This window comes from Vipera berus (assembly GCF_964194415.1).
Source record: "Vipera berus genome assembly, chromosome: 1".
NCBI lineage: Eukaryota > Metazoa > Chordata > Lepidosauria > Squamata > Viperidae > Vipera > Vipera berus.
In genome coordinates, this window is record NC_138202.1 from 307,574,773 (window position 1) to 307,592,863 (window position 18,091).

Below are 18,091 nucleotides of genomic sequence, written 5' to 3' on the forward strand. Positions count from 1 at the left end.
CCTGAGACTGAACCTTGCAAACAGGATAATTTTATCTACAAAATGTCCACATTGTATTAAGGAAGTGAGATTATTTTTTTAAAAATGATCTGGTCAGTAATCTGCTGACATTTTTTTCAAGGCAATAACATGTTAATCACTTTTTAAAATCAGCTATTATAGCTTTACTGGGGAGAAATGGCAGATTAATTACCCTGTACTGTAGTTCCAAGGGCATTTGCCCTCCCTAGGCTGTGACCTTCACATGGTCTCCAGTATTTCTCAAATACATGATAATTTGGCCAAACTATCAGCAAGCTCCTTCAGTATTCTAAAGTGCAATCTGGACAGATACCAAAATTCAAATACCATGTTTCTTTATCTCAGGCTTCCATTATGTCCCTTCAACCTACTTTTTGCATTTGCTTTGTGGGATGTGTAGTTTGTTCTTGAGGAAGAATGAGCCAAAATCAAAAATTGGCAATAGCGCTTTTGTATTAGGTCATCTTCATTGAGCAAGTGAATCTTTATTTTTAATCTTTCTGAAGAAGCCATTTGCCGCTGTTTTTAGTATCCTTTCAATGTCAGTTCATGTTGCATGTTTTTAAAATACTAACTACAGTTCCAGGCTACTTAATACATATTCCTCATTGTGACCTCTCTGACGAACTTTTTTGCAGCAGCACTGGCTTTTTCTGTTCATTTTTATTTTCATCTTGTTGGATTTCTTTGGAACTGTGTTGTTACTACTAACTTCTTAGGAACTTTTTATGATCAGCTAAATGATTTAATAAATTAATAATAATAATAATAATAATAAACTTTTATTGTCAAAGTACAACATGTGTACATTGAGATTAGCTGAGCCTCCCCCTGTGCTCTCTCCCCCTAACACACAGAGATAATACTATTACAAGGAAAATAAGCAAACATGGGACATGTCTTTGATGAAAAAGAATGAAAATGTCTTACACAATGATCCATGCTGGATCACTATTCTAAAAATATGATACATTTGGACTGTTAAAACATCCTTGGATATAGTCCTTTGCAAACTCGGGAACCATGGAAGAAAAAGAGGGGTGGTTGCATAGATTGGCAACTGTTAAAAACAGAAAATGAGCAGAAATAGGCAATCCTTGCATTGGTGAGATGCAAATAAATAAATAAATAACTCACTCAAATAAAGTGAGTTCCCCAGAAAAATGGTTCTGGTTCTGGAATCATTAATTTGTATAGAAAAAAATCATTTTAATTCATTAATTTGATCATCCAGAGGACTGAAGGAGCAGAATACTGTCTTAATTCTGATCTAACCCAACATGTTAAATGAGAATTTATATCACCTTGCTATGAAAACAATGGATGTACAACCTCTGCTGTTCTCAGACTTGATTCAAAAGGAGATAATCCAGAAATGAAAATAAAGTAGTCTAAAAAAAACAAGACAGGATATGCTCTGTACAAATCATAGGACAGACTGTCAAAACAACTGAAAATTGACAACCTGCTGACATCCAAAGCTCATTTTGTTCTCAGAATGCTTTTTATTTACTACCATTAAATAACAGATATAAGCAATTAACCTTATTAGAAGTATAAACTAAATTTAGATGCCAGGGGAGAAAACTATTTCCAACAACCACAGATCAGAAAATAAGGCTTAAAGCTAATTCAGAGAAAGTATGAGTGAGTACAAAATAACAACAGACTTTTATAGCTAAAACAATACCTTTAGCTGCTCAAACTGTGCTTTCTATTTTTAACCAACTGGATAAAGTTTATAACAAAAAATGAAAACAAGTTTTTAATTGGTTTACACATAACTGTTCAGAGGCCACAAAAGGCACAGAACATCGAAGCTAACCAAACTGGTTTAGAAAAAGAATTTGGCTGACGATATACTGTAGAAAGAAAAAAAATCTTCAATTAAACTGGACATAATAAAGAACAAAATAAATTCAAAAGGGAAATGAAGCCCCAAAGAATCTTGCTCCATTCCACTCTTTAAGCAATAAGAATGAATATTTTTAATAATTTTATTAAGTTTATCAAGATATAAAATAAAAAAAATTAAAATAGGAAAATGCAGGAGGAAAAAGGAGAAAAAAGGTGTAGGGGAAATGGGAAAAAAGAAAGAAAAACATTGAATTCTGACTCCTTTTAACGTAGTAGAATAAGATAGCAACATTATAGCCTTGACATTTTACTTTTACCTACTAATATGTACTAGCCATTTCTATAACAAGAAGTTATAATCAGCAAAACCCAATGTCAAGCAGTAAGAACAAATTTGATGTCAGGGGCAACTCAAGGATCAACATTAAGAGAAAAAATGATGTTCACATAAATGATTACTAAATTTTCTGTGAGAGCTGATACAATATCAAATTTACTCTGATGACACGGGCATTATAGAATAATTACTATCTTATTATTCTGGGGATAGAATAATGAATAAATGTACAAAATCCACCTTACACATGCAAGTATTGAGAGAATTCCATATAACACCAATTAAGAGTTTTTGAGGCTATTTTTACTGGAACCTTATCACTTTTACCTTGAAAGGAGAAGGAACATTTTGTGATCCAAAACAAAATGTAACTATGACACAGAGATTAAATTAGAGAGAGGAACAGAAATCTGCTCAATGTCATGAAGTCCTCCTTCCATCAAGGCCAATTTTAAGCAAACATTCTCTGAAAAGGGAGGGAGATGAATGTCAAAATCCTGGTGAGGATGAGAGTCTAACTCCTTTATTGCCCTCCCTAAACTAGCAAGGAAACAAATTACCAACTGGAAACACTAAAAAAACAAAAAACCAACAACAACAACAACTTATTACCAATCTTATATTCCAAAGAAGTCAAGTTTGGCATAAACAAATCCTCTGCTCATGATGACAGGAAAAAGAATAATTTACCGCCTTAGCTTTGGAGCTTGCAGGAAAGAATAATATATCAGAAGGGGATCTGGAACTAGAAGTCCTTCTTCTTCTTCTTCTGAGATCATGGGAATGGCAGTCCTTTGGAGCAATTACAAGAGAGATTTTACTACTTTGTCAATTCCTTGCAAATACTGAGTCTCTCCTGAACTGATCCAAAGGGATTTAGTCTGGGACAGACCAGCAAGGGGTAGCATACTGGAGTATCAAGAGAGAAACCTGGTTGGCACTAGGAATGAAGGCTGCCAAAGAAGGACCAGGGGCCAATAAAGCATGCAGATTTCAAAGGCTTCCTTTGAAATTATTATTGGATATATCAATTTCATATCAAATGAAATACTCTCCACAAGAATATAATATTGTAACAAGGGCCAGCTGATACTAAGAAGAAAAATCATTACTAGGAAAAGAGGCAGATCATTTGCAGATTACAGGAAACAATTACTTTCATTTTACTGTCTTTCCATGCTATCCTAGAATGCTGTCACATGAAAAGCTATGTTAAGAGATCCAAATATTACAAGATTTATATCTAATTTTGACTTTATCTTTTTGATAGTTCTCACACTTCATTTACCTAACTTCACTAAGAGTAATCTATTTATGTGGTCACTGAGAATTGACAATGGCTTTATAGCACAATGATTTGACAGAGATTGACTCAATCACTGTTCTGTTGAGTTCTTTTCAAAACAAAGGATAACCTCTCAAAGCAAATTAATATGGTAAAGCTTAGAAAATTATATGGTGAAGTGATAACCAATCATGCTCAATCTTAGGTTATTCTAAGAAGATATTTTATTGCAAAACTAGGCCACATTGATTTGACCCTTTATCTAAAATAACTTTAGATAACTTCCAAAAAGTGATTTTCCACCATTAGAGACACATTGTTAGTTTATTTAAAAATGGACAATATAATTATGCTAGCTTTTGTCTAGCAAACTGTATTAACAAATACGTCCTTCGCATCATAAACAGGCCATTTTCACAAAGGTGAAAAGACTTAAGATGACAGAAATCTAATGTTTAACAATAACAGAACAATCTCTTGCCCTGATCACAACTCTGAAAGGGCGTTTGGATTTCACCCACTTAAAATACCGGTAGCCCTTGACTTATGACTATTCATTCAACAAACGTTTTGTGGCACTTGATAAAAGGACTTAAGACCCCTGCCTGAAGTTATGACCACTGCAGTGCCCCCAGTCACATGAACAAAATTGGGCACTTGTCAATTTTTCCACCTTATGACTGAGATGCAGTAGCATTTTTCCTGTCTATTGTCCCCCACCCCTCGACTGGGAGGGTGTTGGATGTAGCAAGTCAGGAAGCAGGCCCAACACCTTGCTTCGGTGAGGTAGGCCTGGGCAGGTCACATGTACTACTGCTACTGCTAAGCTTGTAAGCCGCCTTGAGTCTTCGGAGAAGGGCGGGATATAAATGGAATTAAAATAAAAAAAATAAAATAAATGTAAGCTGGGGTGGTGCTGCAGTGCAAGTTTGGGCCTGTGTTAGGCCTCACAGGGCCTCCCCCACCACTTTGGCACCCTATGTTCCGATTAATGACCACAATGCAGGAAGCAGTAAATGTGGTTGAGTGAGGTGATCATGTGGGTGTCTCAATGACCTCAACTTAAAAGTCATAAATCACTTTTTTCAATGCCGTTGTAACTCTGAATGATCACTAAATGAATGGTTGAATGGTTGCAAGAAGAGGTCCACTTGTTCTCTACCTCAGATATGGCAATAGGCTAAGTAATCACTTTAGATCAAAGCGCTGGTTTGATCTGATTCTTACCAATAATTTGAATAATCAACCCTCCTGGATATAGTTCTCCAGAAGGCATTTTCTGAATTAGGATTCATGCTGCAATACACGGGTAATTGAAATGCTCATAACAACCAAATTTTGTTGAATACTCAGAGCTCAGCAACAACCCTTTTCCTTTTCTTAAAGGCAGTTGGTTAATTTCAACTGTGCTATGTGTCTGTTACCAGGTATCAATTACACTAAATGTGAAAGAGAAAAAACTTAATTACTTATGAAAGTTGTTCCAAGTAGCAATATGTATCCCTAATGGAGGCTTCAGACAAAAGGGTGGTTAAGAATTTTCATATACTGGCAAAAGAATGATCTCCGTTAACTTAAATGTTTGACATTTTGATCTTGCTAGAAAAACTTTCATTCCATCTTGAAAAAGAAAAAGACGTTGGAGACAGTTCTGAAACTGGTTTTATGACAGAGGCACTATTGTTGCTGGGACAAAAACAGGCTATGGCTGTTTTTAGACAAAAAGGTAAAGAGAATTGCAATGGAATACAAAGCACTACATAGAATGCAGTTGAGGGATAGTAAACTTTACTTTCAATCAGATCAACATTTTAACCAGATTATAACTGAGGCTCTTTGATATCCCGCCAACAACTACATTGAAGGGCAACTTTCAGAAAACCCAAGGACTTGCCCCTGCCTATCTAGAAATACTGCATCTGTGGGCCATGTGTTAACTTCTTATGACTTCTGTACAGATATGCATAATGAATTCTTAGTGTCTTTCATTGTTAGTAATTTTCTGGATGAGCAGAATTTGCAATAAATGACCTTCTGGTAAACAAAGACCCCAGATAAAATAAGCCATTGCTAAGTTTGCAGTTGCAGCCTTCAAAATGTGTGCTTTGCTAATAGCAAATGAATTCTGGATTGATTTGGGGCTATTCTGTGTAGAACAGAGTATTCTGTAATTTTGAAGTTCTGTATCAATCTTACCTGATTTTACGGTATCTTGCTTCTACTCTGTGTTCATGTTCTTTTATTTTACTGTACTTTATTTTAGTGCTTTTATTCTGGTTTGTTTGGGGGCTCTGTGACATTAAGTATTCAACCTCAGTTTATATAGAGATGAAATGGAGTTGAGGCTTATCAGTGAAGTGGGCACATTTGTTGATGGTATCAGCTATTCAGGATGGTACAATCAAAAATGGATTGTAAAAAGCACTAAAAGACCTCCAAATTGGGCAAATGAGCTTCAAAATAGTAAAAGCAAAGTTATGTACCACTAACCTTCATTTGCAATTATGCATTTGAAAGATCTCAGGTAGCAGAGCCTGGACCAGGGAAAGAATCCTGGAGTTACAGTGAACAGCTACCAGTAGATGAAAATGCCAGTTTAATTGGCAGCTGCTGCTTTAAAAAATCTATACTTTGAATTAAAAGGAAATTGAAAAAAAAAGTAAAATAAAATTGTAATTAAAACTTGCAAATATAATGATGCCCTTAAAAAATATCTATGGTGAAACCACATTTTTGTATAAAACTTTTGTTACAAAATGAAGTATACAAAGTAGTTGTTAGGGAACTACAGCAACTCCCCACAAGGGTAGACTGCAGAGTGCAAGACTTTTTCACTTGGAACAAAGGGAGGGTCAATAGTTTCTCAACCCTGGCAACTTAAAGATGCGTGGACTTCAACTCCCAGAATTTTTGAACCTTGGCAACTTTGAGATGCTCAGATGTTACTGGCTAGGGAAGTCCATACATTTTAAAGTTGTCAAGGTTGAGAAACACTGCATAGTGTGGAGAGACAAGCTTGTTTCTCTAACAATGCTAGAACTCAAAGACATCCAATGAAACTAAATTGAAGGAAATTCAGAAATGGCATAAAAGATTTTTTCCACACTCTGTAAACTGTGAAATTCCCTCGTTATAGTTATGGTAATTTTTTTTAAAATCCCATTTATATCCCGCCCTTCTCCGAAGACTCAGGGCGGCTTACAATTTAAAGCACAAATCAATAATTGCAGGTAATTTCAATGGTTTTAAAGGGGGATTGCATAATCTCATGAAGGATCATGAGGGCTACAACACTAATGGCCGTATATTATTTCTTAAACCACAAACAGTATGCTCAACATCCTGATTTGTAGCCAATATGATAGAAGGCCGATGGCCTTCAGTTTGGCCTTGTGAATTTCTCAAATGTTGTATCAGATGTGCTAATGGCCTTCTCTGGCATTAGCACTTGTCTCAAGTTCTTTTTCCATTGATTTCTGAGTTAGAGATACACAATTATACACCAGCATTTGTTTCTCTTAAAATCAACTCTCCCCAACTTTATGTGGTCACTTTCCCTGAATATTCTAATATCAAATCAAGAATACCTTATCCTATTGTGTCCTCCTCTACGTATGAAAGAAAAATATGAAACCAAATCTAAAAAGAGGCAGGAGAGGGGGAGAAGATGCTGTCAGGAAAGAAAAAACATTTAAGTGTTTCATTCTTCTGATACTCCTGACTCAAAGACGTGTATATGAAAATTTGCATAGCTATTTCATCCCATATTTATTTCAAAATCTCGAACTGCCTGCAATAGTAATAATGCATTTCCAAAGATAAAAGGCCACCTTACAAAATAATCAAGCCTTTCTATTAAATTAGGAAGTTCTAAGAAATCTTTCAAAAGTCATCACTCTTAAGTTATAGGGCAGAATATCTATATTCAAGGGAGAGAGATGCTCTGTTCTAGAAGGGCCCTTTCAAGATTACCACTTATTCGATACACTCAATTACCATTTCATAAAAAGGAAGTGAAAGTTTTGTTTCAAGGTAAATAATGTCTGTTGAACTTCTGCTTAATCTTCCAATCATGGTTTAGTCTTTCTTAGGCTGAAAATCCCACACCATAATTCTATAAGGACTAACAATTGGCATTCCTTGGCTTACTGTCTATAAACCATCACTTGTCTTGGCAGTTGTGGGTTGAGAGAAAGGCACGTATACTTTAGGCTCTGTTCCAAGCCTCCAACAACATTTAGCTCTTAATTTCTCCGCTGTAGGCTTTATCACTGAATAGGTGGACTTACAATTAGTTTTTGAATTGTAGCTAGGCTATCTTTTCTACTGATACAATCTGGAAATAGTATTATGAGTAGATATAAGTAGAATATGTATATGTATGCAGGCACATATGTATATGCATCATTATACGTAGATGTGTGTATAAATCAAAATAAGCATACAAACAGAAAGGGTTTGATTCAGAGGTTTTGTGAAATGAAGATTGTCTTATCTTTCACACTTTGTCATTCTATCCACCCTCCTACTCTGAAGAAAACTGCATAATTCAATACTACTCCTAGAAAATACATCTGCCCTTACACAACAGGATAGGAATTTTTAAAGACAGATATAATGAAAAAGTATTAAGTTAGAAAACAGTTTCTAGCTTCCTTTGATTCAGTGATTATTTAAAATAAATTGCCCGGTTATTTCGTATAAAAATAATGACATAATTCTACCTGAGCCTTTAGCTGGGACAAAACAACAAACTAATTGCTACAATTCACTGTAAATTATGCTGAAATTAACAGACTTTGTATATATTTGATTTAGTGTTTCCTAAAGCAGCAGAGGATTCTGTCATGTATATTTAACCTTGATTCTTTCTTAGTACAGAATCCACTGAATTGGAACAATGTTTACTCTGGGATACTTACTCTTCATAACTACTTTCAACTTGTTAAGACATTAAAAATAATTTTGTATATAGCAAAAAAAGAATCTTGCTTTATTAGTAGATTTGTCCTTCCAATATAGCATGTAGGTTTCTTCTGGTACTTTTATGCCAGATGCTTTAAAAAGTATGAGTTGGAATCTCTCTTTATGTAAACCATTTGTCTACAGTGACTGTAGGCTATATATGAATGGTAGCATTTCTTACTGAAGCTGTTTCCACAGGAAATGTTCAGATTATAATTTTAAATCATTTAACAACATCATTTACATAGGTTACATTATTTAAAAACTAACTATACAGGTATTTCTTATATATTGCACGTGGAGAGCTGCGAATTGCTCACAGCTGTAAAAGCAGGCTTCAGGCTTATCACAGAAACATTCTAAGTACATCCAAAGAGGATGAACAAGTCCGATTTAAAGATTTATCAAAATGCACATTACTATAGAAATTATTTTTTTTGCAAAAAAAAAGAAAGAAAAGAAAAAAGCTACACTGAAACCAAATTTAGAAGGAAGAGTCCTGCTGAAGTCACTGAAATCCTCACCACATGAAACGTGATCAAAATCAGTCCAGAAATCTGAAGTCATGGTTTCTGTTCGGGAAGATGTGCAGAGTCTTGTGAGCTAGATGGAGACTGAGAACACGGAGGGCTTTCTCGGTAGTCACTGGGCCTTGTAGGTGGCAAGTCTCTAACAGGAGGAGAATAATCCCTTAAACCTTGTGGAGGTAGTCGTGGACCTAGAGGATAATCTCTGGGGAGAGGTGGCTGGAAAGGAGCTGGCCCACGGATATATCTCTGTTCAGGATGTGGCAGTGGAACAGGAGGAAAATCTCGCATTCCAAATGGAGGACCAGGTGGATAATCTCTAGGAATAGGTGGCGGTGGAGGAGCTCCACGAACTGAAAGGGGGGAGGAAAAAAAAAAGAAACTGGGTGGTTCAAAATCAAGTTATTATTTGTCATCCTTTTCATTTTAGGAAAGCACGCTTCTAATCTTTACGCCCGCACATAAATATTCAAAATAGGCTGCAAAAGATTTCTGGGTTGTAAGGATAAAGAATCGGGGCTCTTTATAGCCTTTTGACGCTTCCAAGCATTTTCCTTTTTTTGTGTGTGTGCTAAAAATCAATTATACTTAGTACAAGACTGAACATGCCATCAAGGAAGCCTATAATACTCAAAATTGGTATTAGTATTCTCATCCAATCCTTGCAGGTTCCATATATAACACAACTTCATATTCTATACAAAATAACATTTCTTGGAATACTAAGAACGGAATTTCTTTTAAAGTGCCTTTTTAGCAAACTCTGATGTGAAAGTTATTTAGCAATAAAGCTAAATAATCCGAAAAAAGCACAATGTACAATACAGTCCATACCTAAAGGAAGAGGCCGAGGTCCATAGGGCAGGCGGGGTGGTGGTCCAAATCGAATAGGAGGTGGCAAAGGCCCAACTGCTGGGGATGTCATTATGGGAGCTCCCAGGAAAGGTGGTGGGCCCTTAGGACCAAGGTTAACCTGTAGAAGACTGCAGTGTTAGTTGTCTATACGGCATTATTCATGAAATTAGAGAACTGTAGATTAAAAGTACTTTAAGAAATATTGTTGCTGAAAAGACCTCAAATTTCCAAATTTAGCTCACTGTGTTTTATGGAAATTTTCTTTTTTCAAGAATATTCTCGTCTTCAGGCATCAGAGGTATTATCCTATAAAAGCATTCTCAAAATGGCCACCCAGATCTGAACTAGACACTCTTCTAAGTGCATTCCTTTATAATACCAGCATATCCCACCCCATCTACAGAAGAAAATGATCAGAGGACCTCAGGGGTTAGAAAAGCCTTAAGTGTCAAGCGCCACCATTTATGAAGCAATGAGATTATGTTTTCCTTAAAGCAACTCAAATATGGTTTTCCAAAATGCTATTACAATGCATGTAGCTTTAACAAAATGCAAAACCAAGAGAAAGAACTGCAACCCAGAGTGAGTTCTGCACTGCATCTCTCATGCCGAGTCATGAAGCACCATGCTTTTCACATCCTCCCCATCAAATGCAGGAGAAAGGCACCATTCCCAGCCTCTTGGTACTCACTGCAGTTGCTTCACCGGAGGAAGGTGGGGCAGCAGAAACATGGGAGACTTCAAGCTCTTTGGTAAGATTTTGCTTTTTCCCACCCAGCAATATAAAGATGAGTGACAGACAAATAGAAATTGTTACATAAGTAAGGGATGATATGGCACATATAAGGTAACAAAACAAAGATTCTGTACAGTATGTCATTTCACCCAAAGAAATAGCAACCACCCACTTACTATTCCATCAAGAACTGCAGTTGAAGGAGAAGATGTTCTTGGCCCACAGTTGATCAGTGTTGTTACAGGAGGACCAAGGTCTGGAAGGAGGGGGAAAAATGACACATTTAATACTGCTTGAAAAAAGATGCTACATTTTCAAAATGTAGATGGAATCTCTTGCCATTCTTACCTGGAGCAGATATCCTTCCTGATTGCTCAGAATGCCTTTTTTGGACTGGAGGGCCATCAGTCATAGTATCTGAAGGATTACAATGCAGTTTGATATTATGTCGCCAATTAACGGCTATGCAATACAGTGTCCTGTAGATACTTTAGACAAAAACCTCCCAGTTCTGACTATTCTTCACATTAACTGAACTGATAGAAATAACAAAGGGTGTCCAAAACAACCTGGAAAACACCACGAGGCCACTCTACGTTTCTTTATATCTTATACCTGCCTTATAAAAAGTGATACATATATTTTTAAACTAGTGTGGTTTAGGAAGTAAGTATTAGTCTAGGATTGAAAAGATTAGGCTTGAATTCAAGATGAGTTCTGAAAATGCAGTGATTTTATGCTAATCATCTTTCTGTCCAAACCATCTTATAAGATTGCTATATGAAAAAAAGACAGCATTATGCATTAGTTGAGTTCGAAAAGAAAATGTAGAATATACATTTAAGTAAATATACAGAAATGTGTATTTTTCCTTTCATGCATGAGATATTCAAATTAAAACATACGACAGGGGTTATAAAAGGAATTCATCACTAGTACATAATTGCTTGATGAAGTTTAGCAACAAAAAGCAAAAGATCTGAACTAAAAATCAGTAAGTTAATCAACAGTATGATAGAGAAATAATCTAAACTTTGTGGCAGGAAGTTTCACATATAGGGTTTAGCCAAGTATTCCTGTAAAGGTCTTTTATGATTTAGCATTGGAAGACTCGTAGGCAAATTTCTTTCTCACACAAATTCAAATAAAAAATTATCATGCTTGGTTTTTTTTTAAAGTTATGATTCCAAGTATCTCCTCCCCAGTTCTTATCTTGACTTAGCACAAGGTAGAAATATAAGAACCACTTGATTTAGTTAGTGGATTTAACAATTCAAGAAAAGCATCTGCCACACTGAGCAGATCCAGTGGTGAGATTCAGCCAGTTCGCATCACTTTGACAGAACCGGTAGCTAATTTTTTTGTTGCCCAGGCCCAGAATGGACTTCCAGAAGCGGCATCCACACAGAGAACCGGTTGTTCACATATTTGAATCCCACCACTGGGTAGATCCATATGTTGTGCCAAGCCAAAGGTGAGCATCTTTTTGATTACTGGAAAGAATGTTTAATATTTTTCAGGTGATTAAGATGATGGTGCAAAATAGATATGGCCAAAGTGCAATCTTTAGTAACTGAAGTGCGCAAGGTTAACCAGATATGAGCTCCTCCAAGATACAAAGGTGATGTTAACATAATGGAGAGCGACGGTAATAGAAATGAGAGAAATATTAACCAGGTCTATCCAACTGAACAAATATCATTAGTGGAGCAAGGTTTGTTTCTACCAAAATTCCCCATGTCTATTTCAAATGAATGAGGATATCCTCAAGTGGAATAAAGGGAAAAGGAAAAAAAAAGCAAATCCCACTGTGCAAGTGACAGTCCACTTTCATGTTGTAGTCCTCATTTAGTGACTGTTCACGGTTACGGCAGTGATGAAAAGTAACTTTGTGACCAAGGTGCATATTATCTTGGTCTGTGTGATAAGCAAACATCTGGCACTACCCGTGTTTCCCTGAAAATAAGACCTGTTCTTATATTTTTTTGGGCCTCCAAAAGAGGCACCAGGTCTCATTTTCGGGGGATGTCTTACCTGCTTACCTTAGGACTGCCACAGCCAGGCCTCCCATGCCCAGATACCTCTTGCACCACTGTCTGAGTTCTTCTGTGGCTGCTTGCATTCCCACGCCACGTGGCACAGAGCGCCCCAGCTGCCTCTCAAAGGAAGCCACGTGGCTTGTTGTGCTGATTGTGCCGCTGGCACCACTTGCGGCAGGGAGTCACAAGGCTCAGCATGCCAATTGCACCCCTGCTGCGATCGATGGCACTGGCATGCAATCGGCACGATAACCGTGGGGCCTCCTTCTGCGAGCAGTGGGAGCGGTGAGATTGGTGCGACAGATCTCATGGCCTTCAGCTGTGAGCAGCGGCGGCGGCGGCAGGGAGATCAGCGCAATGAGCCTTGCAGACTTCAGCTGCGAGCAGCAGCAGCGGTGCAATCAGCATGACACATTGTGCGGCTTCTAGTTGCAAGTGGCAGCAGCAGTACAACGAGCCTTACTGTCTCCTGCGGCAAGTGGTGGCAGTGGTGCGATATGGCATGTGGCATTTGGCCACAAGCGGCCGCAAAACTCAGGCAGCGGTGCGACAAGTGTTGGGGCGTGGGAGACCTGGCTATCATGGTCCTAAAGTAAGCAGGTGCAGGGCACGTGGGGCAGCTCCACCCCCGCACCCTAGCTTGATTTTTACATGTCTGCCTCACCCCAAAAATAGGGCTTATTTCTGGGGTAGGGCTTATATTGGGCGCACGTGTAAAAATCAAGCTGGGGCTTATTTTCAGCATAGGTCTTATTTCCGGAAAAACACAGTAGTGCATTCTTTTCAATGTGTATTCCCCTGTGTGTGCTGCTTATTTTGTGGTAATCCCTTCCTCTCCAATGAATATAAATACAATTTTCTTCTGGGGGAGCATTCCAAAGGGCGAGGGAGTGGGAGAGAAGAAGTATAAGATTTTTTCATGAGTTAAGTTTCAGAAACCTTCCCTGCCAATTGAGCTCACTCAGCTGCTTAGGGTCATATCCTTCTGATGCCACAAAGGAAAGCTGAAATAAAATTGTAAACACAGTCGCAGGCATGCAATTTTTCCACTTACTATGTCACTTAATGAGTGAGTTGTCTGTCCCAGTGGCAGTTTTACAATGAAGACTACCTGTGCTATTGTTAACCCAGAGAATTCCTTTATTTATTTATTTATTACTTTTAAATTCTGTCCATCTCAATGATAAGGCAACTCTGGGCTGCTTACTAATAGTAAAGAGATAAATATGTAAACAGTAAATATTAAATTATGTATGTTAGTTTAGAAGATATAAAAATATCAATTTCTTGCTGCAGAATAATTATTAAAAAAAGATTGCTTACTAAGTTCACCTCTTGATCCATCTCTTGGGTTGGCAGAATGAGGTCGTCCAGGTGGTTCCATCATCAGTGGTGGGGAAGGAGCTCCCCCACTCACAGGCGAGGGGCCAAAAGATCCATCTCGACTTAATGGACCTGTTATGAAATAGAAATAATACACAGGAAATATGGCAAAGTATCTATTTCCTCTTCTAAAATGGTAAGTTTAAAGACATGGGAAACAACTATACCTCTGCGAGGTAAAGTCTGATGGTCTGGCCGGCCTGCAGTTGGTTTCACAATTATTGGTCTCTGAAGGGAAGCTAGTTTTTGATTCACCTCTATGATTCTAATAAGAAAAAAGAACATTATTAATGCAATCCAGCCACTTAAAAAAATAACTCTTTCTTAATGTTGTCTCTTAGAAATAGTGATCACATGTATAAAACATGCGTACTTTTGTCTCAAGCTGGCAGATTCCCTTTTTTCTTCAACTAATGCCCTCTCTGCAGAACGTGCTATGAGCTGCAAAAAAAGATAGAAGTACATAAATCAGAAACTGTTAGTCAAATATCGCTTGAAATCAAAGCCTACTAGAACAGCTTTCAGGAATATCAAGAGGCTATAGTAAATTAAGTGTAATGCAGCAAAATATTCAAAGCTGAAATGCTGTTCTTAAAAGAAAACATAGCCTTACCCAATTGTCATGGGCCTTCTTCTCATGAGCAGCAATCTTAAAATATGAAAGAAAAAATGTTTTAATTTGCATTTCACCTTATAATCCAAAGTTTTCTTTTTCAGAATGTCTTGAAATAGCTCCAGACCTGATTTTTATAAGACCGCTCTGTTTTTTGCAATTCTTCCTCCATTTCCTGAATTCTCTGCCTGTTAAAGAAGATGAAAAATTCTTTCTAATCACAATGCTTTCCCTCAAAATCAAAAGTCGACTATTTATATATGAGAATTACTTGTAGACTTTGACTTCTTCAATAGCCAGGACTGCCTTTTCATCTGCAGCAGAGAGCTTCTGCTCTTTCTCTTGACGTTCATACTCCTCTTGTGTCAATTTCCTAGGACAAAATAAAAAGTGGCATAATGAAGCACAATCAAGTTATGTTCAACTGCTAATACCAAAAAGCAAGTAATCAGAAGAGAGGTGGTAGGAAGACAGTCGAACTAATCTTGAAGAAAGATACAAGAGCACTGCCTCTTGTTAAGGAAGGAGTAAGAGCGTGCCCTTCTCCATTTAGTATTATCAAATATGCTGGCACTTTACTTTCCAGCAAAAGAACATCAGCATGAGAAACCAGCAAAGACAAGCTCATTTAAAATGCCAATACATCCCTTAAGAAAACACCTCATCTTACTTTAGAAAACTGAAACTTCTGTAACAAAACTTCAGAGCTGTGATTGTCACTGAAGAAATGGTAACAGCACAGTGCTTAAAGAAACCCACTAGCCAAAAAACCCAACCCTGTTTAAATGCAATAAAGGTATGGACAAATTTTGGGTTTCATATACAGGATACGATTTCCCTAATGAAACATCTTGAAGGCACACCTAGCAATTCTTACTACTTCATTAGGTTTCCTTTCTCATGATACTGCCTTGGTGGAGCAGTGGGCTAATGCCTCCTTAAGTAACACCAGCTGCCTGCAATTAGTGCAGGTTCGCATCCCACCAGGCTCAAGGTTGACTCAGCCTTCCATCCTTCCGAGGTAGGTAAAATGAGGACCCAGATTGTTGGGGGCAATTAAGCTGACTTTGTAATAATGCCGCTGGGGGGGCGGCGGCGGCGAAAGCCCTAATAATAAGCAGGCATATACATAGAATGAAGGCTATTGCTAAGCACATTGATTTGTGCTTTAGATTGTAAACCGCCCTGAATCTTCGGACAAGGGCGGGATATAAATGGGATTAAAAAAAACAACACACTCTCCTTTTGTAACATGAATATGTAAGCGTTCTACTGAATGTATTAATTTTATAAACAGTTTATCCTGCAGGATGCCAAACATAAAATAGATTTTCAATGGATAAGTAAATATTTACATATGATGACCAGGACTGGAGAGTGTGCTTGCTGTCTTAACAATTGCCATGTGAGGTTTCCTCTATTTTTCCAGGACTGCTAGCAGGTATGCCTTAACATTATCACTCATGCCACCAGTTGAAAATTGCTGTACCCACGAGGCTAGGAGTTGATCGCTAGATTGATTGCATTATATTATAGCTTAATTATATTATATTATAGACCCTATGGTTATTTAAAAATACTTACTTTTGAAGTGCCATTTCTTTCTGCTGATAAAGTTCATTGAGAATCTCTACTTTCTGGTGGAGCATTTTACACTCACTTTCCAGCTGAGATTTTACTGTCTGTGTGGAACATGAATCATGCTCCAGCTTCTTGATTTGCTCTGCAATAAAATAAATTACATAGTATTACTTCATTCTTTGTATGCTTTTAACACTTCTTATGTGGACTGATGTAGCAACACAAAACACTACTTGGAGAATGAAGCCATTTAGGAGCAGATTTTTTTTTTTAAAAAAAGATAGCAGTCCTCAGAAGTGAAGTATGGATCAGGGAAATGAGGAAGAGAGCAGAGAGGCAACACGAGGCTTATATTAGTCAACATATACATATGCACATCTTAAAAGTAGACAAAAAAAATATAAAATTGACTTATGCACAGCCCTTCTTTTTACTAGGCCCATATTCTTGTTTGAAGAACCAGTTTGGCATAGTGATTAAGGTATAAGGCTAGAAATAGGTTGAATTCCAATCTTGCCTCAGGCACAAAGCCAACTGGGTGACCTTGGGCCAATTACTCCTCTCAGTTTTAGGAAGGAGGAAATGGCAAACCACTTCTGAAAAACCTTGCCAAGAAAACTGCAGAAACTAGTCTAGGCAGTTGCCAGGAGTTAAAAACTGGCTCAAAAGCACAGAATACATTCTAGTTTCAGGATAGCAGGCAGGGCATACTTGAAAACCTGAGAATTTGAAAAAAAAGTGGGTAGACAATCTGTTTCCCTCCCTACGTTTTGCACTCCCTCTGTGGAATCAAAATGCAGGACCTGAAACAAATAATCAAGGCTCACTCGGAACTGCTCTCCGGTAAGAACTGCATTTTTCTGGGTTACTGGATATGAAGTCAAGGCTAAGAGATAGCTAACCTAAAAGCTATAACTTCTATTGTCACAAAAAAGTATGAACTGCTAAGACGTAAAATCAAAATCTGAAATCAGGATAGACATTGTTTGTCTCCAGAATGAAGCATAATACTTGATTTAAAATGATAATTTTAAACTCTTATTTGCTGAACACACCTTCTAATTCATGTCTTGCTGCTACTTCATCATTTAGTTTGGAACGTAAGTTATCTCTTTCTTCTTCAATGATAGATAATGTTGTTTTAACCTGCAAAAGATTAGTGAATAGCAAGTGATGAACTATGCTATAATATAAACATGGGTCATATTGATTAGGTAAATCAATGTGTTGTATACCCTTGAAACATCCATCATTTGTTTAATTTGAGCCTTCATCTTTTCATTCCTGGAATCTAAGGAAAGAAAGACATTATTTCATTGTGTTTAACATGCAAATAATATTTTCAAAAGAGAGCTCACAGATAATTTCTCATAAAAGTTTCATTTTGAGCCAATTTATTTTATATACATATATTTATATACACATATACACATCTCACTCACACACACACACACACACACACAATCATCATACAAATTAAACATTTCTACTAAGGTAAGAAAGGGTTATGGCAATAGAAATTCAGCTATGGATATGGATGGATGAAGACCAGGAACAGATTCTTTTTATGTTGAAAGCAATACATGAAACCATTCTTTCAGCTTGTGATGAAATATGATGCTACAGAAAAGAACAAGATGTCAGCCTAGATATACGAACTCAAACTTTAACTACAATTAAAGAATCAGCTACGCAGAACATAACAGAAGAACTGGAACAATTAAATACTATGATAGAGGATTCAACTGACGAACAAATAGAGTCAATGGAAAATTTAGTAAAGGGGCTGACAACATTGAAAATGGAAAAGACTTTCTATATAAACCAGAAGAAACCTGAGGACCAAGAAGAAGAACAGACCGAAGGGAAGACAGACATATGAGGAGAACTAT

The 18,091-nt window shown here is 37.2% G+C and overlaps 1 protein-coding gene across 2 annotated transcripts in view; it reads right to left on the bottom strand.

Annotated features, from left to right (window-relative positions):
- Positions 1 to 3,810: 3,810 nt before the first annotated feature.
- Positions 3,811 to 18,091, bottom strand: part of MIA3 (MIA SH3 domain ER export factor 3) — a 42,304-nt gene continuing 28,023 nt past the window's right edge. Inside the window, exons 16-28 of one of the 2 annotated variants that reach the window (XM_081342705.1) lie at positions 17,435 to 17,490; positions 17,255 to 17,345; positions 16,203 to 16,341; positions 14,890 to 14,991; positions 14,746 to 14,806; positions 14,619 to 14,654; positions 14,379 to 14,446; positions 14,173 to 14,270; positions 13,955 to 14,077; positions 10,932 to 11,000; positions 10,760 to 10,839; positions 9,827 to 9,965; positions 3,811 to 9,345 (exon numbers count right to left, since the gene is read on the bottom strand). In XM_081342705.1, coding sequence (XP_081198831.1) covers positions 9,029 to 9,345; positions 9,827 to 9,965; positions 10,760 to 10,839; positions 10,932 to 11,000; positions 13,955 to 14,077; positions 14,173 to 14,270; positions 14,379 to 14,446; positions 14,619 to 14,654; positions 14,746 to 14,806; positions 14,890 to 14,991; positions 16,203 to 16,341; positions 17,255 to 17,345; positions 17,435 to 17,490 — 1,379 coding nt within the window. In that variant the 3' untranslated portion in view covers positions 3,811 to 9,028. Of the gene's footprint in view, positions 9,346 to 9,826; positions 9,966 to 10,759; positions 10,840 to 10,931; positions 11,001 to 13,945; positions 14,078 to 14,172; positions 14,271 to 14,378; positions 14,447 to 14,618; positions 14,655 to 14,745; positions 14,807 to 14,889; positions 14,992 to 16,202; positions 16,342 to 17,254; positions 17,346 to 17,434; positions 17,491 to 18,091 lie in introns of both variants that reach the window. The other variant, XM_081342704.1, reaches the window with a different exon arrangement.